We start from the raw sequence: 26664 nt of genomic DNA on the forward strand, positions 1-26664 counted from the left end.
GACTTTATTATTCTAACATTTATCATATGAACAAAGAGTGTCACAATAAAATGAATGACCAGCTAAGCAAACGTCTTTGTCCAAAAAATTGTCTTGGGAATTCTATTTGTTCAAAATCTAGGTACTTGATTTCAGATACCTATTTAATTTACAGTATGTACTTTTTAATATTGTTTGTAGAAACACAGGTACAGTTCGTTCAAATTAAAGACACCAAAACTATATAAACCAAGAATGAATATTTTCTTCAAAAAAATACCTTCTCTTTCAATTTTAGTTGGCAAACTGATAAATTTGAAATACACACACACACACACACACACACAAAAAAATATAAGTATTGCCACCAGGCATTTGTTTTAATTTTTGAGATATAGAAATATATCACATCTGCTATGAGATTTTGCTATAATTTAAAGAAATATGTGTGTGACAAAAACAACACGCATCTTAAAAAGAAAAATAGGCATGAGAAAGAAGGAATTGTAAAGGCCTCTTCATCCCGAGAGCACGGCGGTTAGGACACTCCCCCAAAGTCCCACAGCTGACCAGAAACAGACTCAGCACATGTCTCCTAACCTCCAGACTCTGTTTCCTGCGCCTTTCACTGAACCGCTCTGCATCACATGTACCTTTTATCAACTATGCTAATCCCTGATTACTTCATCTGTAAAACATGGGAGCTGAACTAACTTATCTCCACAGTTTCTTCCAGGTCTAAAATCTTATGATTCTATGACACTCAATTGTTTTGCTCCTAAGACCCACACTGCAGCGCACACTAGTAAACAATCCTTTGCCATGTCATAAAAAAATTTCATTGATCAATTATTCACATTGTCAAGGAAACTGGTCAACGATAATCCATTTATCAAACAAGCTTACCAAACCATGGTCACACTGAGACAAAAAGCATTTGCTACTTTTGAATTCCATCTCCACCATAGGTCAAAGTGATGGAAGGGAAGGGATACAAAGGCAGGGGGAGGCAAAAAGGAAAGAGGCAAGTAACATCAGAGGGGAAACACTGAACTCTCATATGGCATAAATACGCTTTATGTCCCTAGTTTGGTATTCATTGTGGTGGCACTAGCACAGAAGACATAGACATCCCTTTTTGTCTGAAAGCAAAGTGATGCAAATGTTAAGATTGCTGGTACAAGAGAGGCCTCTCTTCAGACAATAATCTATCTCCTTCATGTCAAGATTTTGCATATTCTACTGTTACACTCCTCTAGGAAACAGGAAGAACTATTAAGGTCAAGTGAACTCACAAATGAGTTTTTAAATAAAAATAACCCAAGACTGTGTCTGATCATTGGCGGAAGAAGCTTTCTTTATGATTAAGTAAAATTAAATTTTAATTCCATGAAAATTAAAAAAATATTTCAAAATTGAAATTTTAAAAATGAGTTTTAAAAAAGAAGAAAATATTTAGGGCCTGATTCAAAATAGTACTCCAACCTGGCAACATTATAAAGGACAAAAGATAGTGTCCAACTGTGGTGATATGTGTTAATTGTATGGTTTTTCCAAAGATGTGGGAGAACTGATATCAATTACAGTATAATTACCATTACTTCCAACAGAGTTAACATGTAGTTACTACAAAATAACATACAATTAACTGGTGTCACATTGCACACTAGACTAAATAAGATACAAATTAAAAATTCCCAAATGTAGCCATAATATTCTTCTATCTCTTAAAAAAATAAAACAACTTTTCTCTGATAATGTCATGGCATTTTTCAGGAATTAGTGTAATTATTTCAAAGAGGAAGAAACATATAGGTTAGAAAGAATCAGTTTTACCTATACAATGAAAAACTGCACAGGAAGAGAGAGATGTCTACAGCAACAAAAATTTAAATTTAATAACCTAAAGCTATAGTAAATAAAATTAGAGTTTTCCTCATGTGTCTTTCAGTTCCTGAAAATTAGGCAGCTATATTTTAAAACGACGTGCAAGAATTGTCTTTGTTTTTTTACTGGTACCTAATTATTTTTTAAAATGTCTTTTATCAAAAACTGAACACGAGCCTGCTTTAGTGATGCTATAGAGGGATGCAGAAACGAGTGGGGCTCAGTCTAAGAAGACAGCTTACACAGAATTTCTAGTTATTTGCTATGTGAAGTGGTAAATCATGCCTCAATATGAGCAATTTCCTTATCGGGAGGTGAACTATAGGGACAAAGGATGCTATAGTGCAGTTTGAAGAAGTAAAATTCTTCCCTGGAATGTCTCAAGTCAGCAACAATAACACAGGATGCCTCCACATGCTGCAGCGGAGAGGGGCACGTGTGGGAACACGTACACGCCAAATGCTCATCTAGGTTTAATTAGAAGAGAACTGCAAATGGCAGGGTGCAATGCTGTGAAGTTGATGAGAGGACAAAGGGAAAGTAGCTGTATTTAAAATACAGCTACAGTGTATCTGCTATATCCGTTTCCAACATCTGGGCCTCCAATTATTTATTGAACTCATGTGTAAGAGTTATTTGGGAATACAGCAAACTGTTACAGAACAGGAACATGCAAAGTGTTTTGTAAAATACTTGCAGGATTGAACTCATGCTCAAATCTGGAACAAATGGGTGAAAACTGCTACGAGATTATTATCTTTCAGTAAATGTGTGAAAACCACGAAGAGGTTAATACGCTAAGAATAAATTGTGTAAACAGCATACTATTAATATAGCAGACAATATTTTATTAGAAACTTATGTTTTGCATATTTTTGAAGATTTACTTAATTTCCTGTTCTGACTTTTTTTGGTATCTAAATGCTTACTTGAGATTAAATGAGGCTAGACACATTTTTAAAAGGCTGCATATCTTCTTTGAAGATTACATAAACATATGCACAGATCCACAAAGCTTTCAGGGCAGTTTGTTCTGTCTGTAGTCAATATTTTCCCTTTTTCTCTGAATGTGGCGCTCAGGAATAGATGCATTATTCTTGCACCTAGTTTCATGTTCTACTCTATTAAATTCATGACCCTTTTGTTAGGGAACGAGGGAAACCAAACTGGTTAGGAAGGATGACAACGGAACAATGATGGGTACATCATTATGCCATGTTATTTCCTCTGTTCCCACATCACTGCTGCATTCCTCTGATTATTGCAGTCTCAAAAAATGTGCTGATCACTGTGTGTGTTAGGCGATACTGCCAACCCCGAGAAGCTAATATCCCAGATAGAGTACATTATGCATGTGATGTAAATGAGGTAGGTGCTTGCCACGTATCGGTGTATCGGCTGTTTGTCAACAGAGAGCTGGCAAACAGGGCAGATGGGTGTAAGTACTTTTATTCCCTTCCACTGAGTCCACGAACAGAAAACAATTTCCCAGCTGACCTTAACTAGCACAAACTTGAAATATTTCCATTTAAAGTATATGTAGGGTAGAGCTTTTAATTAGTTGTTATGCTATTAGAAAAATAAAAGGTTTGTCATATCTCCACCTTCAGAAATTAGACATTGAAATGCAGTCAGTGTATTATAGGTCAACGTATTATAGTTAGGGTAAAGGCTATTCCAACTTTATTTTTTAAAAATTCAGAATTCGATCTTCGGCTTTTTGTTTCAGCAACAATTTAAATATCAAGATAGTAACAGGCATGGAGCTGAATTTACGATGTAGTTAACAAATTAGAAGTTAGTCTTATAATTCAAATTTGGGAATTAAACAGGAAGATATTTTAAAATTTGGAATCTGATTTCCTGGTCTAAAAGCAAGGGCTCTGATATAACTAAATGGTCTTACCTGAAGAATGAGGGATGATGCTTACACCACAATTAAAAATTCTAAGTGTAATAAAAGCGACACCTCCAAGGACTCTCTCATTGGACCATCAAACAACAAGCACGTTTATTGCTGGGGAGACTGCTCTCCTTGCTCTTCTCTATCATCTGTCTGCACGCAGACAGACCTGGGAGGTTAACCAGAGCAGGGCACAAGGCAGAGAGATTATTCACTCAGTCCCAGAATGTCTGATGACCAGTAACTACAATGGATTTGCAGTCTCAAGGAAAAAAAGTTATTTGTAGGACAAACAACTGTCATGTGAACATTATATTTAGCAGAATTTTTAAATCTCTGGAGAATTTTTAATGCTACTTTCAGACCAATTAATGACAAGAAAAGTAGATAACAATATGCAAAGTACAAAAGTTTTAAATAAGGTTATACCTCTTTTTTAACTCTACTGTATATATTTGAAACAAAGGAGAGCACAACCTAAAAAAAGCCTAAATCTTCATTTCACTGATTACATAAAATTCATATTCAAATTTATGATTAAAATTTTAGTTTTCCATAGCTAAAGTGACCAAAAAATAGCAAAAAAATAGCACACACACACACACAAAATGCTCATAGGGCTGGCCAGCTATCTTGCCTGCATCAGGACTAACATACTAAAATTTGTAATTTATATAAGACTTCAAGTTGTGGATTGTGTTCTCTTTTTGGTAATATGATATGAAGGGCCAGGTTATTAGATGGCTCAGACCAAATAAACATACAAGTTTTAATATAAATATAAACTATTTAGGTATTGTTTGATTTGAAATATTGGTTTTCCGTTAAAGACCAGCTAATATGTTTACAATACTCACCCTTTGCACTTTAAGTTGTTTTAAAATTCATTGTCCACTGTTCTAAACAATCACATGCTTTTCATTCTGGATAAACCGATTTGACTGCAAGATTCATCCTTTGATATAGTTTCACTTGAAGATAAGTCAGTATTAAATATTCCCTCAAACATCACCCATAGATAACTTTTATCTCAAGTTACTTTTTAAAAGTATGTGCTTACAAAAATTATTTTGGAAAACCCGTACGTACAAGGCAGGTGAAATTCATTAACTCACATAGTTTGTGATCGCGCTGTATTGTGCTAATCAGTAAACCCATCTACATTTAACTAATTCTCAGTCCTCAGCTAATTCTCTGAGAAAATAATAAATAAATGCTTCCCATAAACTCCAGAAATCTTGGGCACAACAGACCTGATTTCCTTCAAATGGACTTCACTTCCGTTCTACGTCCTCTCCTGCCCACCACCACCCACAAAGGCGATAAACAAAAAACTGTTTTATGTATAGAAAAAGAAGTGATGACATGCTACTTATTTGTGCTATCAGCCTAAGGCACCTTTGAGCCCACCCCATTCCAATGAAATAGGACGCAGGAGGAGCACAGTATAACACTTCCCTTCCCATCAGACGTCACGGACTCGGTTACCCTGCTCCTCACACAATGAAAATGGCCCCTACTCTGCCTTGGTGACGACCAGCATCTTAAAAATTGTAAAGTCCTTTTCCACACTGAAGTCACTTGTAAGGTATAGTCATCCTGATTTTACGGAACATACTGTGGCTCAGTTAAGACCAGAGACTTTCCTGAGGTCACACAGATAGTAAGAGTCAGAGAGACCTAGAAGACAGGTCTCCAGCTTTGAAACCCAAGCTGAATTCCTTCTACTCTTTTGCAAAGTTTAACTTATGAGACTTGACTCAATTTTAGGTACAGGTCATGAAATCAAGAAGATTGGGACCCAAGCTGGCTTCCAAAGCCTTGTAAGTCAGTATTTATTTTATAAAGTTAACTTCTGAAGCTAGCTATTCAGATCTAAGACTTTACTGAATTACCATTTAAATAAATAAAATCAGCATTAGATTCTGAATAAATTTGTACCGGTTATCTCTCTGGCCACCTAGGTTTGGCTACCTCCTTCACGCACGGTTAATTCTTCTGCAAAGTCTTAGAAGCCCTGTCATTGAAGATGTACATTCAGGAGCTCCAGTTACACCACAGTGGGCTAGGTAGATGCAGGCATCACACGCTAGAACCCTGCATAGAAGAATGCAGAGACTGCAGCTGTCCCCTGTAAGTATAAGAGCTTGGAGAAAAATCTCCATCAGTGGTCACAGACTGCACCCTAACTGCAGCAGGCTGCAAGATTGCAGTGAGAGTGGAAGATAAGAAGTCAAAGAGAGGGGGAATAAGGGAGGAAAGGATGGGGAAAATAAAAAAGAAAGAAGAAGGGTGGAGGGGGAGATGAGAGAGTGGAGAGAGATGGTTCGGGGGATAAGACAGAGGTTAGGGGGAGGGAAAGGAAAGGAGAGAAATACATTCTCATACATAAGGAAGGAGAAAGGGAGAGAGAGAGAGAGAGAGAGAGAGAGAGAGAGAGAGAGAGAGAGAGACTGGGAAACTCATCAACAACCTCCAGAAAAGAATACAAAAGAGAAATTAGCAGTGAGGCAGAGTAACAGAATAGTTAAAAGAGACATCAAAATTCTTCTAACTAAGGTCTAATAAGAAGCAACTCTTCTATAATGTGAATATCCTCTGTCTGAGGAAGGCCAGACACACACTAAAGCATAGAGACTCGGTTGAAACTAAATTTTCATCCCTATAAGAGTAACTACTTTTTCCAGTGTCTGGTCTCTAGCCACAAGCAAACAATCAATGAATAACGACTGAGTATTTTAGGCTCAGTGTTAGGGGAGCAACAGAGAGTAAGACATGGGCTCCTCAAATTATCGATAATAAAAACCTAATTGTGTGGTGCCATGGAAAAGAGAGAATTTACATAGGGAAGAGCTGGTAGTTGAACCCAGAGTTACCTCCATGATTCTCGGTGTTTTTGTTTTTTGTTTTTTAATCTGTAATGGAGGATAACAATAGGTAACACCTAATCTCATAGGATTTTTATGAAAAGCAAATGATACTTTGTATTAAAGTATTTATCATCCATAAATGCATACAAATTAATGTGAATTATTTCAAATTTTAATTTGGATTTACAATCCTATACCACCTTGAGGTTTCTCCCCACAGAGAAGAGACTCACTTAGCAGTTGCTTCTATAATTTCCATGTAACAAACCGGTTGACTTTCTGCAAGCTTATTTATGTGGAGAAATACACTCAATTTACCCCAGCCACCACCATCATTATTTCTCTCTCTGTCTCTGTCTCTGTCTGTCTGTCTCTCTCTCTCTCGCTCTCTCGCTCGCTCACACGCATGCACGCACGCACACACATAAACTCTGGGCTAAATTTCTTAGCCAGGCATTCAAGACTTCCATCACCTGAATTCTGCCCCTTCTCTAACCCAGAACCTACCCCTCTCCTGAATGAACAGTCCTCCGGCCATTATTCCCGTACGAGGGGACTCACGTCCCATCCAGGCTCATGCTAACACTCCACTCACTCTTCTCAGCATACTTTACCCTGCCTGTCCTTTCTTTGAGGCACTTTAAGTCTTTCCTGCTTCACAGAACCTCTCTTTCTACCTCAGTCATTGATTTTCAAGAGTTTAATTACCCCTGAAGCTCCCTTCACTCATTCGGCACTTGGACCCCACATTGTCAGGTTTCCTTTTATGTATCTATCTGTCCCATCTCCCCAGTCAGACTACATTTTCTTTCAGGGCAGAAAGGGATTGGTCAATACTTCACTGACTCCGAAGCATCTACTACAAGCTCCATCACCAGACAGTAAGCACTTCTACCTAATGTCATATGGTTGCAAACAACACATGGTGTCATATGGTGACATATGGTTGCAAACAACAAGGGAGCCAGAAGAATATTGGTTTGCATCTACCTTACTTTATGTTATCTTATTTAATTTTTCCACAATCTTCTATGGTGTATTCGTGTACCTGCCTCCTCAGGGAGTAAACAAAAGCACAGAAAAGGAACAGGCCCCAGGTGACACAGACAATAATACATGTGGGGTTAAAGGGAGAAGGTCACCAATTAGTCTCTGAAGCTGAGCTCTGGACCTAGATATGACTGATTTCAAAGCACCCTGTTCCTTCTTCCGTTACCAATGTCTTGCCTCGACCTGGGGAAATCAGTTTACATCAAATCCATGGTCTAGCATAAGAAAGACTACCACCTTCCTTCTGGGAGTGTTATTAAAATTAGAGAACTCATCTTCTTAAAGGAATAGAAAGGGCTTGATAAAATGATGTGATTTTTAATATAAGAGTCTATTGACATGTTTGTTTAGAGAAGATGCTGGCCTTCTTGCCCTCATTTTACAGAAGGGAAAATTGAAACTAATTTTAATATTAATATTTTAATATCAACATAGGCAAGAGGACCCCAAACTTATGGTTTCTCTTTAAGTAGAATTTATATTGACCCTCAATAGGGGAAGAAAACGATTTTAGACTGATCTTCTTTGTTGAAAACTACAGAGGACTCACAGCCTAGATCGTTCAGGGAATTAAGCTATTGAGCAGTGCATTTTACAAGATACTCTGTGTTATTTCAGAACCAATACTATTGATGTCATTTATAAAAATATAGAAAGGGTAAATCAGGGTTGCACAAAAAATCAAAGGAAGCACTTCCATCCATAACACAGCACTTTGAGAAATTCTAACCTTAGTTGCAAATGTCAAAGTTTGCAAACTAGATCTTTGCTAAAAGTGAACTTCTTCCAGAGAGCTCCCAATGGCACATTTTTGACAACTAGATATAAGACAATTGTTGAAAGAATGCATAAAGTACATCTATGTGCGGAGTTTTCATATATACTCTCCATTCCCACATACATACTCTCCTGTACCTACACATTGAAAATGAAAATGATGAAAATAAAGTATTAATACGTAATTCTACAAAGAAAAGAGAGTATAACATATGAAGAAACTTACAGACAGATACACGTACACTGTTATACAGACACGTACATGCCTACATCAACAGACACAGACATACTGACACAGAGATTCAGAGAAAGACACAGACATGGACCCATACTTACAGACATACAAACCTAGATAGACAGACATGCATTCAGAGACACACAGACACATAGAGATACTGGCAAATACACAGGCACACCCACAGACGCACACAGTCAGATAGGCGACACACAGCAGACATCCACACCGGCAGATATAGACTCAAGGACAGACACACGCACATGTACACAGGTAGCAAGTAAACCCAGTCAGTCAGACTCAGAGATAGAAAGTTACGCACAGGGAGGAAAGACTCCCATTGACAGACAGACAGTCTCACACACCGATTTATACCCACAATGAGAAAGACACACATAAGCACTGACACTGACTCAGAGCTAATGTGTCATCTGAGCTTGTATTCAGGGCTCACCAGAACCCGGACGGAGGTTAGTACTGGGGAGGAAGCTGAAGTATGCCTGCTATTGTGGAAAGAATGTGAGATCTGAAAACAGGCACTTGCATGAGCCTTATCTTTGACACTACCTGTGTGAATGTAAGCAAATGATCTGAGCTCTTTGAACCTCATCCTCATGTGTAGAAGAGGAATGATAAAAATTCTGCCTCTAAAGATGGCTATTGGGATTAAGTGGGATCATAGATCTTGGAAAAATGCTTTTTAAACAATTAAGAAGACTGACATTTTTTTAGTTATTGTTATTATGTTCCTAAAACGGCAACTGGCAAAGAAAGCTCTTAGGAAAAGAAAGAGTGCAAGTATTATCTACCTCATCCACTGCTACAAAAGCCTTAAGCAAATCTTTAAAAAATTTCTCTGTAAGGAACTAAACTTTCACACAAAATATAAGTACAGAAAATTCTGTTACTGGCATCAACTTAAATCAGCTAATATTATATTGCATGCCTACTGTGTGCCAGGTATGCCCGGGAAATGTTTCACTTAACCAAATATTCTGATTAGTCAAGGAATCATATATAACATAATATCACACTTGGCATCACTACTGGAGAAAATTATAACAATATAAGCAGCACTAAGACTGACGTTAGCACTTTGAGACCATCTGGTACTTCAGAGTCACCACCATAAACATCTTAGGAGCAATGTACGATTATAATACAATTACGTATTATGATTCTGTAAAAGAATGGAAATCCACTAAGTGATTTTTGTATGGTCCCCAATCCAAGGACAGAGCAGACATTATTAGATCCCTAACTTCCAGGGCAAAGGTCCTGGAGGAAAATCTTCAGGATGTACTGAAGCCAACATCTGTGAAATGGGGTGCCCAGGTCTGGAGAAAGTCCACATAGCTTTCAAGACACAGACATGGACCCATACTTACAGACATACAAACCTAGATAGACAGACACACATTCGGAGAGACACACAGACACATAGTTCCAGAAATCCAGGTAGATCCCCTTCCCCAAAGGCAAGCAGAGAGTAAAATAATATAATTGTTTTCAACTGGTAGCTTACATTTCTCTGAGAAGTCTAAAAATGAGAATCCAGGCAGATTGTCAGACTCAGGAGGCAGTTTGTATTGCCTTGAGAAGCTTTGTGCAAACTTAGGAAAATAGTTGAGAATCTACTCAGCCTTCCTAAGGCTGTGTTTTAAACTGAAACCAACTTTGTTCAAGTTTTACTAGATTTTTAAAAATATGGTTTGTCATTTAAATGATCTAAATCTTACCTTTAAAAACTTCTCTGCAATCAAATGACTTCAAACTTAATCTTTGGTTGCAATTGAGAATCATAACTATATCTTTCTTTAATGCATTTTTAAAAATAAGTGAAAAAATCCTGAGAACATGTGTTTTGAATTTTCTACAACTGAGATATTTTTTAATTGTTTTGTACACTGAGTGGCCATCTAGGTGGAAGTGATCGAATTTGGAGGTTGGGAATTCTTCAGGAATATTTTATGAATTTTCTTACGTAGGGTGATACTGCTTTAAGTCACTTGACACTAAATTTGTAACATATCTTTCCTCTGCATATTGGTTGTCTCGCCACTGGAAAAAGCCTGCCTCCATGACAATAGGACAGGTTCTAAGCTCAGTCAGGATAGGAATGCAAAATAATCTAAGGCAGATTTAAATTTCAAATGGAGCTTCACCTGTAGACATGCTCTTGGAAATCCTACAATAGAGAATGGCATGGATTTATTTTAAGGCATGGTCCTGGAACTTGGATTAAGTTTCCTTAATTTCCCAACAACCAAGGAACTAAGTATTATTCATCACACATATGAACACTGAGGCTCAGAGAGGTTAGAGGTTAGAGGCTACCACAATAGAACCAGAATCCGAAATTCAGGTCAGTCTGACTCCAAAACACACATTCTTTTCACTTTTCCACATTTCTCTAAAGGTCTCTCCTATTCTTTCTTTAATCCTACATATTCTTCTTAAAATGTGGTTCGGATTAAATGTGCCCCATCCACACACACCTTTGATGGCTCACAATGATCTATAAAGATAAACCTAAACCAGCCACAGTAATGATCTGTTTCAACCTGCCTTTCTCCTGACTACATGGCAGGCACTGGTACATGGATTATTTTACTAAATCTTCACCACAACCACTGTGCTCAGAAACTATGAATATTCCTATTTCTTAGAGAAACTTGGGCAGTCTGATTTCAGATATTTTGCTTTTATCCACAACCTTAATCAGGTTCATGGGGAACCTAGGAACAAAGAAAGGAAGCGAGAAAGGGAAAGAAGGGGGGAGGAGAGAGGGAGGAAGGGGGAGAGGGAAAGAGAGAGAAAAAAGGAGGGAGAAAGGGAGGAAGGGAGAAATATTTATCAAAGTTCAAATATGAATATATTTACTTGGAGGTTGAATATTGCACCATTTAAATCTCAAATCCTGACATTTTTATAGATGAGGGAATTGAGGCTCTGAGATATTAATTTAATAAGCGCTAAAGCCAGGATTTAACCCTGGTTACCATTTTACTACACCTGTTCAATACTGTGCTTTGTATATAGTAAGTACTTAGTTAAAATGGAATGGGATTGGAAAAAATGTGTTCATGGGATAAAGAAGAATGAACTGTCAGTCACACTACTCTAAGACAAAGAAAGCTAGGTAAAAATGGATGGATCTAAAAGATAAATGACAAGGTCTGTTAAGAAAGAGCCCTGCAAAATTATCGTAGTTCTCGAGCTGAAACTGTAGAAACATTCCAGAGTATGTCTCAAGCTTTTATGAGAACTCATAGGGGAAAACCCATGTTTCTCCTGAGAAACGGTCTTACCCACAATAGTGGAAATCTTGTAACATTTCGTTTTGCTTGGTTACCAGGAAGCTCATAACCATCTCTACCAATTATGGAAATATGCATGACAAGAATTTTTGTGCACTTATCCCAGCTTGATTTTATTTACCTTATTTTCCTACCTATATTTATTTTTCCCCCCACTATCTCCTCTCTATTTAGTTTTTATCTTGTTTTAGTGTGTGTATCACTGCAAACCATCCAAAATTATTTATGCATGAAGGTAAGGTATAAATTTAAGGAGTACAATCTAATTTTTTTCTCCTTAATTCAAATAGAGTAAAACAAGTAACTATTTCTAAATGTTTTCAATGTTTGATCAGGGAAGGTTGTTCTTAGAGTTAAGGTGAACGCAATCCAAACGCACCCTGCATGTGTGTTTTCCCCTTCTGTGCCGTAGGTACTGAGCATGTGCGCAAAGCATCGCCCCTGACAATCCCAACAGCCCTTGCGGAGCGGCCACTAGACCAAAAACGTTGCCATAATAACACATTAGTTGCCTTTTTCATTCCTTTTCTTTTATGAGTATGCAGTGGCATTTCCCAGAAACTGCATGGCCTTGTCACACAGCAACAGACTGAATGCAGAAGCAGCCATGAGAATCGTGCTGTCTGCTACTTAGCCGAACATTCAAGAGATTTGGAAAAACCTGTAACAAAATTGTTCTTCTTCCCATTTTTTTTGGGCGGGAGAATATACTTAACACTCAAAAATGTTATTTATATTAACATCTAATGGGTTTATAATGGTTATTTTCAAATAACTAAATTTTTAAAAAAATTTTGGTTTTACTATCTCGTATGATAAATATTGATAGATATCTCCCACATAAATGAAAACTCTTTGGGGTTTTTAATAATTTTTAAGAGTATAAAAGGGCCCTGAGACCCAAACATTAGTGAACAGCTGATCTTGAAGGATTAAGAGATTAGATCTAGAAAGATTAAGGGTTAGAAAGTACCTGACATAGTGGGAAGTTAGGTCTGTAAAATCCTCATTACTAGTAAATTTGCTCTGTACTTGCCCAAACCAACAACTTGTTATGCAAAGTTATTAACTGTATATCAAATTTTAACCCTTGCACTGGGAAATCCATTCACTGGGCATAGCATTTGATTTAAGACACTTGTAAAAAAAACCTAAAAGTCTTATATTTGTTCTTTCCCCACCCATATCCCTAGGAAGTATCTTGAACCTTGTAAACTTACATAAATTCTCACCATTCTCTCCATTAAACATGCAGAGAAGAAATGAACAAACAAGTTTGTTGTTGTTTTTATGAATTAGATCTTAAACTAGTAGCTAGGCAACCAACTAAGTAGCCCTGACAACAGAAATGAAAGGAACATAATGATTACATTCAGCCAGGAGCCTATACACAGGACTGCCTAGTTGCCCAATGTTACTAGTTCAAATGTAAAATCTAAAATTAATAGAACTTACTTTTTTTTTTCTAATTTTATAGTATTTTGATCTGTGTATACCCTTTTGGAAAAACATCATCACAAGTTAAAATATAGCTATCCCTTTCAAAGAAACATGCATGAAGCATGTATATTTCTAGGTAGGCTTCTTTATCTCATGATTTTAGCATTCACTTCATTAAAATTGATGTTCGAAGCTCAGATCCATGTCTTCTTTTAGATTTTAAGTAAAATTGCCCTGTCAATCTCACAGAGATGTAGGGAACAAATGAGATGAGGAAGAGAGGGAATGCTGGAAAAAAGTGATCTGGAGCTTGTCTTAGTTTCCTAATCTCCAAAACAAGGGTAGTATTACTACATTCCTGAACTTGGAAAGGTTCAAGAGAGATAACATATGTGATAATATTTTGAAACACAAAAGCACTATAAAAATATTTCTTGTCATGATGTGAAAAGTGCTACATAAATGCATTTTAAAAACCAACTATGCTCTGTTTTGCAACTGAGGGCGTTAAAATTAGAATTTTCCCCCCTACTGTAAAATGTCTAACGTGTCCACACCCCTCAGAGGAAAAGTTGTTGTTTTCTTGGGAACAGGTTGACATAGAAAAAAGCACTGCAGCTGAACGTATTGGTCACATGCTCACAAAAACGACCATTCTGATTAATCAGTACTGTGTACTCCTTTGAAAACAACAAAACCTCACTAGTCTGTGTGCTATGTAAGAAACTCAGTCACTCCAAACACACTTCGCTAAATAATTTGCTCACAATTGTCTTTCACTTATTGTCATATGGCTATATTGATCTTCTGTTTGAACTTATCTGTCATGCAACAATGAATATCTGAATCAACTGTATAAATAACAAGGATCTGTGGCAATTGACAAGGGAAAGCAGAAGACATCCAGTATGTTTTTCATTTCCAATAAAAGGGGGCAGTATTACATCAGTGTAATACTGATATACTTACTATTCTGGTATTTTAACAAAATATGGTGAAAAGCAAGAATCTACACTTGCAAAAAATGAACAACTGCTTTTTTGAATAAATAGGGGCACATTTACAATGAGAGTCAGTGATTGGATTGTTTTCCTATTTACTTGATTCAAAAAAAAATCATTTGGGCAAGAGAAATACATAGAGTTGTCAAAAATCAGGTTAAGTATTTTCAAAAATCATAGATTGAAATTCTGATCTTTCTGGAACTATATGGAAGTATATTAGTAGGGACAAAAGCTTCCTAGCACACTAATATAACCAAGTTTGACCATTATCATGTTGGCTGTGGCCAGATCCTAGCAGGTATATATTCAAAGAATGAAAAAGAAAAATGCTATCTTGATTTTGTAAAAAGGTACCTACTAGCTTCTTACTAACTTTATCTTAAGACATTTTGGCCCCAAGAAGGAGTAGGTTAACCCATTCATTATTAGAGGGTATCAGAGAGTGAAAACTTAACAAAATTAACAACAGATTTGACAACCTGTCTGAAGTCTTCAAGAGAAAAAGGACCTCATATATATATATACATACATACATACATACATATGTATATATACATATATATATACCTATATATGTATGTGTGTGTGTGTGTGTGTGTATATATATATATATATATATATATATATATATATATATATATATATGAAATGTATATATGTATATGTATAATGGCACATCTCCTGTGCCCGATACATGCTCTACATATGTTTTTTCTCAAAACAATCCTTCAAGGAAGGATAATTATCTCTATTTTATTGATACACTCATCGAGATTACAGAGGTTAAGTAACTTAAATACCAGAAAACAGCACAGGCTACTTCCAAGATTAACCCTGGAAACTGAGGCCCAGGATTAATCTCCTCCAAAACTCAAGCTGTGTCCAATATACCACGAAACCTCGAATTCCATTCCTGCTGCTGCTCTAGCCACCACCTCTGTCTCTTGGTCTATATCAGCATCATCCAATCTTTTGCCTCCTGACTGGTATCTGACCAGAGCCAGAACCAATGGATATCACAGCAGAGAAGACTGTCCTACCGAGACAGAAGAATAAAGCAGGTCTACAGGAAGAGACAAGTATTTGTACACAGGAAGCAGGGGGCTCAGTGTTTTGCTGCTTCACAGTGTTTATCTTTGCCCTGTCCTATTCCATCAAAGGGTTGAAACTGCCAGTGTAAAACGTGCTTCTGTATGTAAGAGGCTTACAGATCTCATAAAAATAAAGGACTATTTTATAGATAGAAATAGTATTGACTAAGAATCAGGGAACGTGAGATTTAATTCCTGCTCTGTCATGAAGGCACTATGTGACCACCCGTAAGTCCTTTACTTTCACTAGGGTCTCAGTCTTCCCATCTGTGAATTGAAGTAATTAGACCAGACCAATTATAATGCGCCGCCTCCCAATTCTTTCACTCTACAGTTTTAATCCCATGACTATACCTCAGAGGCAGGCAGAGCGTGATAACAGTGTCCACAGTAGGTCACCGTCACTCCCAGTGAGGTTAAGTATTTTTCTTAAGAGATTCTCCGAAGATAAGGGTGACAGCAATTCAGGCTATGTGTGTGTATGTGTGTGATCTGCCTACTTACGAGCAACTCTGATCAGCAGGTAATCAACCTACTGCTTCCTCAAGATCATTAAGATGAGCGAAATAACCAGATTCCCAAGTCACATATCTATGCAGGTAAGTGCTCAAACCGATCAGTATGTCAGCATTCAAACATCAAGAAGGTCAGAAAAGTTACAGGACACATTTTAATACAAAGAAGTCTAACCCTGCTTTGCCTTTCTTCTAGCTTAGCACGAAGGACATCTAGAAGTTTCCTACTTAAAATTCTGCTGTGGGTGGTCATGACTAAAATTCTATCTTAGAAATGTCTACATAACAAAATTCGGTGAGCGATTAGCCTATAATCCGACTTAATTGCACTGGTACTACGTAAGGGGTGGGTGGAGATGGCTGGTGTTGTTGGTGTGAAAGTTAAAACCCAGGGCAACGACGTAGACTTCCGCTGGCAGGATACTCACGATCCATGCACAGAAGCTATGTTGAAATGATGGAGCAGAACAGCTCCTAAGGTGCCGTCACAGTCTGTTGTCCCTACAATCTATATATTTAACAGACCCTAACTATCCCGTGACACAGCCAACTAGAACAGTTCCACTGGTGCCGCTATGGCTGATCGAGTTAATAATGTTTCATTTTAAAGCACCAAAATAGGGATTTACCCAATAAAGCGAAATATGCCACGGGTAAACATGTATTCGTATGGACATATATGCAATTTCATACATGTTAAAGATGCAAGCACCTGTGCAGTGAATGTTTGCCCACATCTATGATACATACAAAGCATGTTTTATATACACGTCCCATGTTACTAAATGTCACAAAAACACTCCACAGTGGACACTGTGATGCATTGCCCAGATTCCCCTTCAGAACTGAAAGCTTTATTCCCTCAGCTGCAGGCAATGTGGTTGGTACCTCACCCTCAGCTATTGGCCCTCTTTGGCATTGCCCCAGCTGAAGAGATTAACCTCACCCAAGGTCATGTCCCCTTCCCAGGGTAGCCCTCATCTATAAAATGGTTGACGCAAGTGTAGAAAAGCTCACCCTCTCCACCCAACTGGGGGAAATTCTGAATGGCCGTGACAGCCTCGAAGCTTCCTATGGGGTTGGCTGAGGTCTTGGTTGAGACCGCATTGCAGTCCAATCCTGCTTTTGTCCTTTTTCTTCCAGAGATGGCAGTCAGAAAGCACACTCCCCAATAAACCTGCTCACTGATCTCCATCTCCTCATCTGCTTCTCAGGGAACCCAAATCTCTGGCACACTCTTTCGTAAAGAATGTTCCAAATAAGAGAATGACTAGGTATGCTTAATAAATTATAAGGTTTTATGACAGCCAGACTGTGAAAAATTCTATAAAACTGTATTACAGGTTATAAGAACAAATTCATAAATCTAAATTATGGATCTTTGTACTTAAGGAAACTGAGATAAATCCAAAGTGGACAATTTTGAAGACAGTTAAACTGAATTTGTCCCAATTCATTTTATCAATTTTATTACATATGATATATTTACCCACTTTGACCTAAGAAGAAAAAGTAGTGTCGTATGGAACCTCATAAAATTAAGATGGATATTGTGATTATAACTGAGCCAAAGCTACTATCACAGGAGCCCTTTAACATTGTTCCAATTTTACTCTTCTGGCTTAACTAGCCTAATAAGCAAGACTAAATATCAGCTCTAGAAACTAAACAAAGCCTACGAAACCACAAAACAAATGTTCAAAACAGTGACACAATTGGGGAGGTCCAGATCATGTTAAGGAGACTTACGAACACAACATCCCTGAACATAATGGACTTTTCCAGTGCTCCATATTCCACCTACTGGGTCATGTACTGAGACAACAAACAACTCCCTCTAACTGGGAAACCAGGGTTTTTCTGGTTCTGTAGCAACCACTTTGCCACTTACCTTCAGCGGCTCAGTTATATTCAGCATGACATGTTTTAGGACAAGTCTTCATTTATTATCATTATTTTCCATCTTAACCTAATCTCTCATCTATCTCCCTTTTCTTATAATGCAAAGCTGGTGCTAATATTTCAGAACCTCAGACTTCTTCCTCCCAAATGAGTGAAGAAAAGTCAATGAGAACTACTTAAAATTAACCTGTAGTATTTGAAGTTAATAGCGCCTTAAGTTTGAACTTCAACTCCAACCGATAATACAAATCCAGCAATTTAGTGTCACGGTGTCAGAGACATTCACTGCTGGAAACCAGGTATGCCCAGTGCCAATTTCCTACGAGGTGCTGTGCACACAGATCAGGATGATGCTGTGCCAGGCCTGCCTCATGTGACAGAGGGGCTTCTCTGAAAGGTAAGAGTTACTGCGACAATACTGAATGCATTTCTCATTTCCCTCCAAACTAAACGGCATATAGACACATTGTTTTAAATATTCTCTATGTTAATTTCAAATTTTTGTTAATTTCAAACAAAAATTTCTAGATGCCTTTTTCAAAGAAATATTTCATTTCTAACATTTATCCAAGACAAATGATTTATCGTAATCTAACAATGAGTAGAACTATTTAAATGAAATAATTTGGGTTTTTTGTGGAATGAAGTTTCTGAAATGTATTAATTCTAAATATATTTCATTTAGCCCAGTGGTTTGCCATTTTGTCCTCCCTCCCTCACTGGAGGACATTTGGCAATGTCTGGAGACATTCTGTGTTGTCACAAAAGGGGCATGATCCTGGCATCTATTGAGTAGAGGCCAGACTAGTGACCCCACAACAAAGAATTATCAGGCCCAAAATGTCAATAAGGCTGAGGTGGAGAAACCCTGATCTAACCTAATAAATGTGACATTTCATAGCTTTGTGTATCAACTCTTGAAACAGTTGGAAAGGAGTTTAACTATGTGAGTTGGCTAATATGGCAACATCTGAAAAATCTACTATTTCCTTCTGCTTACTCTCCCCTTATTGTTTGAGGATCTCATATCAGTGACAAAAAATAGTACGTCTGTCCCATATATTCACAAGTCACTCATGATTAAGTTTAAAAGGTATGGGAAACATAAGATAAGAAAGTTCCTACTCTGAACCAGGAGCTGCACTAGGTAATATTTACATAATCTTGTTACATTGTAACCCAGATTACTACCTTCATACTGTATTTCCCCGAAAATAAGACCTAGCTGAACAATCAGCTCTAATGCATCTTTTGGAGCAAAAATTAATGTAAGACCCAGTCTTATTTTACTATATATAAGACCCGGTCTTACATTATTTTTTGCTCCAAAAGATGTATTAGAGCTGATTGTCTGGCTAGGTCTTATTTTCAGGGAAACAGCGAATTATAGATGAAGAAACTGAGGTTCAGAGAGGTTAATCAACTTGCCAAATATCACACAGTTGGTTAAGTTACAATGCAATGACTACTACTCCAAGTGAGAATACATATTTTTAAACTCATTAATACTTTCTCATATATGCAAAGAAAATTTCTGAATCACTATGGGTTGTTACTACTCAAAGAAAATTTCTGAATCATTAATGGTATTTAATGGGGTGAGGAGGGTAATTAACCTTTCACCTTGTATCTTTCTGTATTATTAGAATTTTCAGTATGCATATATTACTTTCATTTGAAAACTAATAAATAAAAAAGACTCAAACATATCATTGACATGCTTCTCAAATGAATTTTAGGATTAACCCTTGACAAAACTGTAAAGTAGGAGATGGTCCCTAATGCATGTATCCATTCTCCTGTTTTTAAACCCAATTTCCCACTTGGCAACCCCATGCCGATACTTGGTTACCTACCCAGGTCCCCAAAAAGGATCTTATAAAGTTATTTACATTAGGATTAAATATGTTATTATTTCATGGTGTTCTCACTGAGCAGAAGACTGTCTCTTAGGTCAAAAGAACAACTCTAGGTTTATCTCTAACATTGGAGTGGTAGAAAAGGTTTGCGGCAAGGCTTGTCTTCTCTTGTGGTCCTGAAATGTCACTCTACATGTGACTACCTATTCAGACAGGTCTTAAAGAAGGGCTCTTCCTGGTGAGCCCACTGCCCAGGACGGAGCACTTAATGGGGAATGAGGCACTTGATTGATGGAACAGATCCAGAGACTAGCATGTGCATGACAGCTCCCAAGTCTATAAAAGTTTATGGCTTAACAGGCACCAAAAGGCCCACCATTCCCCCAGACGGTCTCTCTCCTACATGATCTGAACCTCCTGCCAAGAGGATCCATCAAGGCAGGGGGTCCAATAATGATCAACTTTATGCATCACATATGTGTATCTTTAGTGTTAACATCAGTAACTCAACGCAGTGAGAAGTGAGCCAAATTCTTTATTAAGCTTTGGGAAGTCCACACTTCCTGAGGTAAGCTTGCTAATCTGGGTGAGGACTTTGATCACAGACATGCTTTGAGAGTTCCAGCACACTCCTGTCCCCTCCAAGCCCTTCGCAGGCCCCTATCCTCAGCTGTCTCCCGATGCAGCTGAAGAGTATAGGAGACCCATCAAGAAGAAGTGGACCCCACATCCCAATGGTTCTGTCTGTATCCCACTGTAATGGGTTGAATTGTGTCCCTCAAAAAGATATATTGAAGTCCTAGCCCTTGGTGCCTGAAAATGTGACCTTATTTGGAAATAGGCTCTTTGCAGGTATAATCAAGTTAAAATAAGATCATACAGGATTAGGGTGAAACTTAAATCCAATGACTAATGTCTTTCTAAGAAGAGGGAGATTTGGAGCCACAGGGACACAGAGAAGACAGCCATGTGAAGAGGGAAGCGAGAGCTGGAGTGACGCAGCAACAAGCCAAGGGATGGCAAGATCAGTCATTCATCAGAGAACTGGAAGTTTTTCACCCCGTGCACTACAAAAGTCTCTCAACTGGTCTGCCTCTGTGTTTCCACTGTTAACCTCTTCCAGCTCGTTGTCAAACATTAGGCAGAAGGATCCTCTTGTGTGTAAATCATATGTCAATGGCCTGGACAAATCCTGCCCTAGGATTCCCAACACACTCAGAGTAGAATGCAGTTTCGAGGGCCTGCAAGGTCTAACGTGCCCTGTCCCACTGCTGTCCCCTCGCTCTTACTGCTGTTGCCACACTGGCCTCCTCGCTGCTGGTTCCCAGATGCTCTCACACGGCCTGCCCCACAAGTTTATTCACACCTCTCCTCAGTGTCTCTCTCAGAGAGTGCTTACCACCCCATCCAAAAGAACCCAGAACTTCCTATTCCCTGAACTTGCCTCTATTTTTCTTCCGGCATTTATTCACCTCCTAATCATACTGACATTACATGATGTATTTAATATTTAGTTCTTGATTGTCTATGTTCCCTTATTTAGAATCTCAGTTTTACGGGAGCCAGGGATTTGTATCTGATTTGTTCACTGTTGTATCTCTGGTGCCTAAAACTGTCTATTACAGAATAAGCACTTGATGAATAATCTGTTGAATCAAAAAAAAAAATCAATGAATACATTTTGTACGCTGCTTTGTTTTAGCTTTTGGCTCTGGCTGGTAGGCAGCTTAGTAATAAACTCAGGGTTGAGTCATAGTAATGTATTAGCCTTCATCAGGAGGATATGTGCTTCTTCCTTCTGTTTTAATATTCTGATATTCTGTTCTTATTCTAATAACCTTATAAATCCCCTTTATTATAAGATATTTCTAAGTCTTTTAGAATGGGACACAATGACACCAATAGGCAGGTAGGTTGGGCGCCTGGCTGGGTGCCTGGGATACGATCCACACTAAGTGGGAAAGGGTGTAGCTGTCAATCAGCAGTGATGCCTGAGTGTGATACCAGACAGCCCTCAAGCTAGAGCCCAAATCTTTGGCTGTAGATTGATGCTTGAGAGCCTGGAAAGGGCCAGATGCGATGAGCCAATGGGTGTGGCAGAGCCAGTGAAGGAGGGAAGCACGTTTTACCTTTTCATTCCTGCAGTTGTTCAGCCCCATATTATTCATGGAGGAGAGTTTCCCATCAACACCGTGTGGCTGTTGCTGCTGTTGCTCCCGCTGGATCTGTTCTCGCATCTTCCGAGCCTCCTGAATGGCTTTCATCACTGTATCCTGATCCCCAAACAGGGCAGGGGAGTTGAGACTGGACAGGATATCTGCATACACAGGATGCATTATTAAAGGCTTGTGAGGTGAGAATCATAAAAAAATACTGCTACTCCCCACTCCCCTGTAGAATGCTGCATTCTCCGGACAAGAAAGGGGCATATTTGCCAGTAAGAAAATTGCAGTGCTGTGCATGGAGCACTGATAGCCAGGGCACCAAGCTGTGCTGGGCTTTTTAGCTCTTGGAGGATAAACCAGCACTGCAGTTTCTGTGGGTTCTGTCAACCCACCTCATAGATGAAGGTTCCTAGATTCTAATTGTGTGTCTATATACATATGTATCGGTCCAGGCTATGTCTAACAATTAGTGGGAGAGTAGTAGTGGTGAAGCAGGGGGTGAGGAAGGGTACAGAGATATCTGTTCAGGCTGCCCATTATATTCGGTGTGCGACTTCAGGAAAGCTGTTTCTGGCCTAGCAGAAAAAATCTGTGAGGCTACATGTGTACTTTAGTGACATGTGTATCTGTGCGTTCAAATGTCCACTGCAGGAGAGAGGGGGTGGGAGGAATACACCACAGTCTCTGTTCCCCAATCACTGGCTGGTTAATGAAGCATTCTACTCATCATGCTGCCTCAGTTATTTACCAAGAGAATGACAACCCATTCCCTGTCCCCAACCCGGACACCCACTGCTCTCAGCTTCCTGTCTTCGTGATAGTGAGGCTGCACGGAGTGGGAATGGTTTTCACAGAAGTACAAAGCTTCAAATAAAGTGATAATAGATATTTACTTTCATTATATCCCATGCAACACAGTGGGGGAAAACCAAAATTAAACGGACTAATTTTTCTTCATATCGTGAATTTTACTAGCGGTTAAAATTAATGCTTTAGGATAAGCTTTTCCAATTCTAAACAAAAAGAAAGCAATTGCTCACTGACTGATAGATTTCTACTCTGTGGTCAAGCTTAACATGATCCACTTGTTTGTATCCTGGTATCATCATTTCATAGCATGTGGGTGCGTGTGAATGCGTGGGTGCATGCACACACTTCTCATAGCCCGACAGGACGGGAAACCAGCCGACAGTCAAGGTCACACCACGTGCCCATTTGTATGCAGTGCATATGCACATGCATTGGAGTTTTGAAAATATTCCCAAGACTGTCTATGAAAAAATTTTAACTCAGTCATTTTTTAGGATATAGAAAACCCCTGTCTTTCATTCTGGAGTTTTTCTGACAAAAATTCTATCCAGTATTGTCCGGACCAGAGGACTATTAATTCAGTCCATTTCTAGCTCATGAGCTAAGAAATAAGCTCCCTTTGCTGAAGTATAAACTCCATAAGAGCAGGGCCTGTGACATAATCATCTCTGTCCCTCATGATGCTCAGAATAGCAAACAAATGCTTTCAAACAAAACTCAGACGTGGATGGTAGGTGAGCACTTCGAGAGCCAGTCTAGTATTTACTGATACTGGCTTTTTTTCGTCCTCTCACAACAATCACGTTCATGCACTGGAAATGATTCACATCTCTCTTCCACGGTGCTACCATGGATTTGGGCTGAAAACCTCCGGCCCGGGGAAAGAGGCATCCTGACTCAAAATGAGAACAGGCTGCTGTATCATTCCTAATGTGCACATTTCAATGAGGAAGATTTCCCTCTCACCATTCGGAAGATTCATTTAGACTCCCACAATTCAGCAAGTATTCCAACTGTGCGTTCACAAACAAGAGCACTGAGTTCTTTGTCAGACCACCTGGATTCTAGTCTTAGCTCTGCTGACTAATAGCTACATGGCTGTGGGCAAGTCATTTTACCTGCAAGAACCATAATTATTCTACCGTGAGGGTGACAAAACTATACTACCCACCACATAAGGTTATTGTGAAAAATAAAATAGATAAGAGAGGCACAATGTTTTCTTAAACTGTAAAGGCCACACTTACATATTATTGTATTTATTATAATAAGCATTTCAGGCTCCAGGACTCAGTAACACAAGAAAGGTAATACGGTGAAGAAACGGGAGTTCTAGTCCCGAATCCCTTTCAAGCTCTACGTCTGTATTTGAAAATTAAGAGACTCAGAGTATAGCAACAATAATGTTAATACCTATTTGGCACTCTGCTACTGACGCGTGCTCTCACATTTACCGTTTCATTCCATGTCATGTGCAAATGTGTTCATATTCGTTCAGTCCAGTCTTTTTAAATCGCATGCCTTTCAGGTGCCAGACACCAGGTTAGGCACTTTATATGCATTTTTCTCTTAATTTTCATAACAATCTATGAGAGAGTTAAAATATTCCCCTTTTGGAGATCAGGACACTGGATTCAAAAACAAGAAATAACTCTCCCAGGGTCATATAGCTAGTAAGTGAAGGCTCTCGGTCAAAGTCTGTCTAATGCCAAAAGCCATGTTTTGCCTCCACACTTCTCCCATGGGAGAGTTCAATACTCCTAGAGATACTTGGCAATACACCTGTATCAGCGGATATAAGAAGCCAGAGGATCATTATGACACATCTTATTAGATTCTAATTTTATTTCATATTCGGTCATTGAAATGTGTCATTCCTATTTGTTTTAATGCAAACTCCTAAGGCAATGGATGTAAAATTCACATACATTTTTAAAAGAAAATATAAAATAGCAAAGAAATACTGGACTTCCAGCAGGCATCTGAGGCCGGCTCACTTTGGGCTCTTGCAACGCTCATAGTCACTCCTGCCCAGAGTTACTTCAGTGGCAAAGCACTGACCAAACAGAAATTCCTAAGTCTCTGATTCGCTGGCTCTAACATATCGTCATCTAAATAGCCCATCCCAGCAAGGTTTACATTATGGCCTTTTCCAAAAAGTTCTAATCATCCAAGACACCAAATTGGGTTACGCTTCGGCAGACGAGATTTCACGTGATGGTTTTCCTGGACTAAGAACACTTTGGAAACAAGGATCAGTCATCACTCAACAGGTTTGCTTTCGTTTACCTAATTCATAAGTCTCTTCCTGGTGTTGGCTTTTCCATTTACCTAGAGAGGATCCCCTTGCCAAGCTTCCTCCGATGGGGCTGGGGATGCTGCTTTTGTTGGGCAGATTGACCGGGCTGGTTTTGCTGGCTGGGAAGAGGCTCTGGGTGGGAGAGGTTGGGGGCTTTGCAGGTTCGGCGGTCTTAGGTCTGGAGGAGAGATTCAGCGGCTGTGCTGCTGCTTCATCCTACAAGAGTTGAACATAAATAATTATTTTTTTTTTAAAAAGAAAAGACAAATGAAGCACATTATCACTTAGTAAGCCACAGTTGTTTTACACCTCCCAGACAATGCCACATTCTCCTCCAATAATAACAAAAGAAGCTAATTATCCACCTCCTTGAAGATTCATCAGAAGGAAACCTCATTAATTTCCCTGTGTTATGCTTCTATTTACATTAACTGTGTAGTTGGATCATTCTTTTTGCCAAATTAAAATCTGAATTAGCTCACATTACAGCTTAATTTCCTAATGTGTTTTCAGGGATCTAAATTAACCTAGGGCATTTACAAAGAATTATTTAAAATTTCAGCAGTTCTGTAGTGCTTTTGTGTTGTTCTCTTCTACAAAGTTCCTGGAACTATAAATAGGCGCTGCAGCTAATTTTTTTAATACATATTTTAAATCAAACAATTGCAAGTACTTTAAAAATGGAAACACGGAAGGCCTTCTTCTGATCCCCTGGGCCTCTGCCCAGGGAACCACGTGCCACAGCACGGCTTCTATGTGGCTTTCTGGGTGTGGGCACTCTTTATGGTCTGTATTCTCGTCTCTCTTCATGTTTAAAATTAATTTTTGCAAAGAACAAGCACACATTATAATTATGTTTTACATATCATGCTATATGCAATTTATTTTTCATGTCTAAAGTAATGTCTCTTTATATTCTTTGCTCCATATATTTACAGAATGTCTATTTTAAGATGCCTGTCCTATACTGAGTATTCAAATATCTGGCTTGTAACTCTAGTTTAACCAGCAGTTTGAAAGCTAAGCTCCTCGCCTCTATTTTCTCCATTTATCCTGCCCTAAAACACCCATAACACTTTCATCATTCTAGAAATTTAGTTGTAATATGAGCATATTCATTTAAGTGTTCAGTTTTAAGATCTGCATTATTATATTCTAAAATAAAATTGTCAGCAAATGTTAATTCCTGTTTTGCTTCTGAGAAGGCATAGAACTTGCTTTTAAGGTCATGGTTTAAAACACAGAATGGGGCTTGGAAACAACATTCTCTCCATTGGCAAACCTGTGACCTCTGGAGCTCAATTTCTTCATTTGTTAAAAAAAAAAAAGGGAAAGGGGGGCGGAGAAGGACGGATTCTAGCTGATCTCTAAGGTCTCTTCCAGTGATGATGGTCATTGTTTAAGGGGAAACAAAATGGGATGCCAGAAAATGCTATTCAGGAAGGGGAATTAGAAAAAGAAAATTAAAACATCACGCACAGCGGAGTCTGTATATACCAAGCACTGTACTAAACATTTTCACATATATTAGCTCATTTAACTATCAATAAATCTTTGA

At 38.5% G+C, this 26664-nt stretch overlaps 1 protein-coding gene across 28 annotated transcripts in view; it reads right to left on the reverse strand.

Moving 5' to 3' along the window:
- Positions 1–26664, reverse strand: part of SOX6 (SRY-box transcription factor 6) — a 595594-nt gene that overhangs the window by 55514 nt on the left and 513416 nt on the right. For 22 of the 28 annotated variants that reach the window (XM_074336055.1, XM_074336057.1, XM_074336052.1 and 19 more), the window contains 2 exons: positions 25097–25322; positions 21962–22149 (listed from right to left, as the gene is read on the reverse strand). In XM_074336055.1, coding sequence (XP_074192156.1) covers positions 21962–22149; positions 25097–25322 — 414 coding nt within the window. The remainder of the gene's footprint in view (positions 1–21961; positions 22150–25096; positions 25323–26664) is intronic. The other 6 variants (XM_074336066.1, XM_074336065.1, XM_074336060.1 and 3 more) reach the window with 1 other exon arrangement.

This window comes from Rhinolophus sinicus, linkage group LG06 (assembly GCF_036562045.2).
Source record: "Rhinolophus sinicus isolate RSC01 linkage group LG06, ASM3656204v1, whole genome shotgun sequence".
Classification (NCBI taxonomy): domain Eukaryota; kingdom Metazoa; phylum Chordata; class Mammalia; order Chiroptera; family Rhinolophidae; genus Rhinolophus; species Rhinolophus sinicus.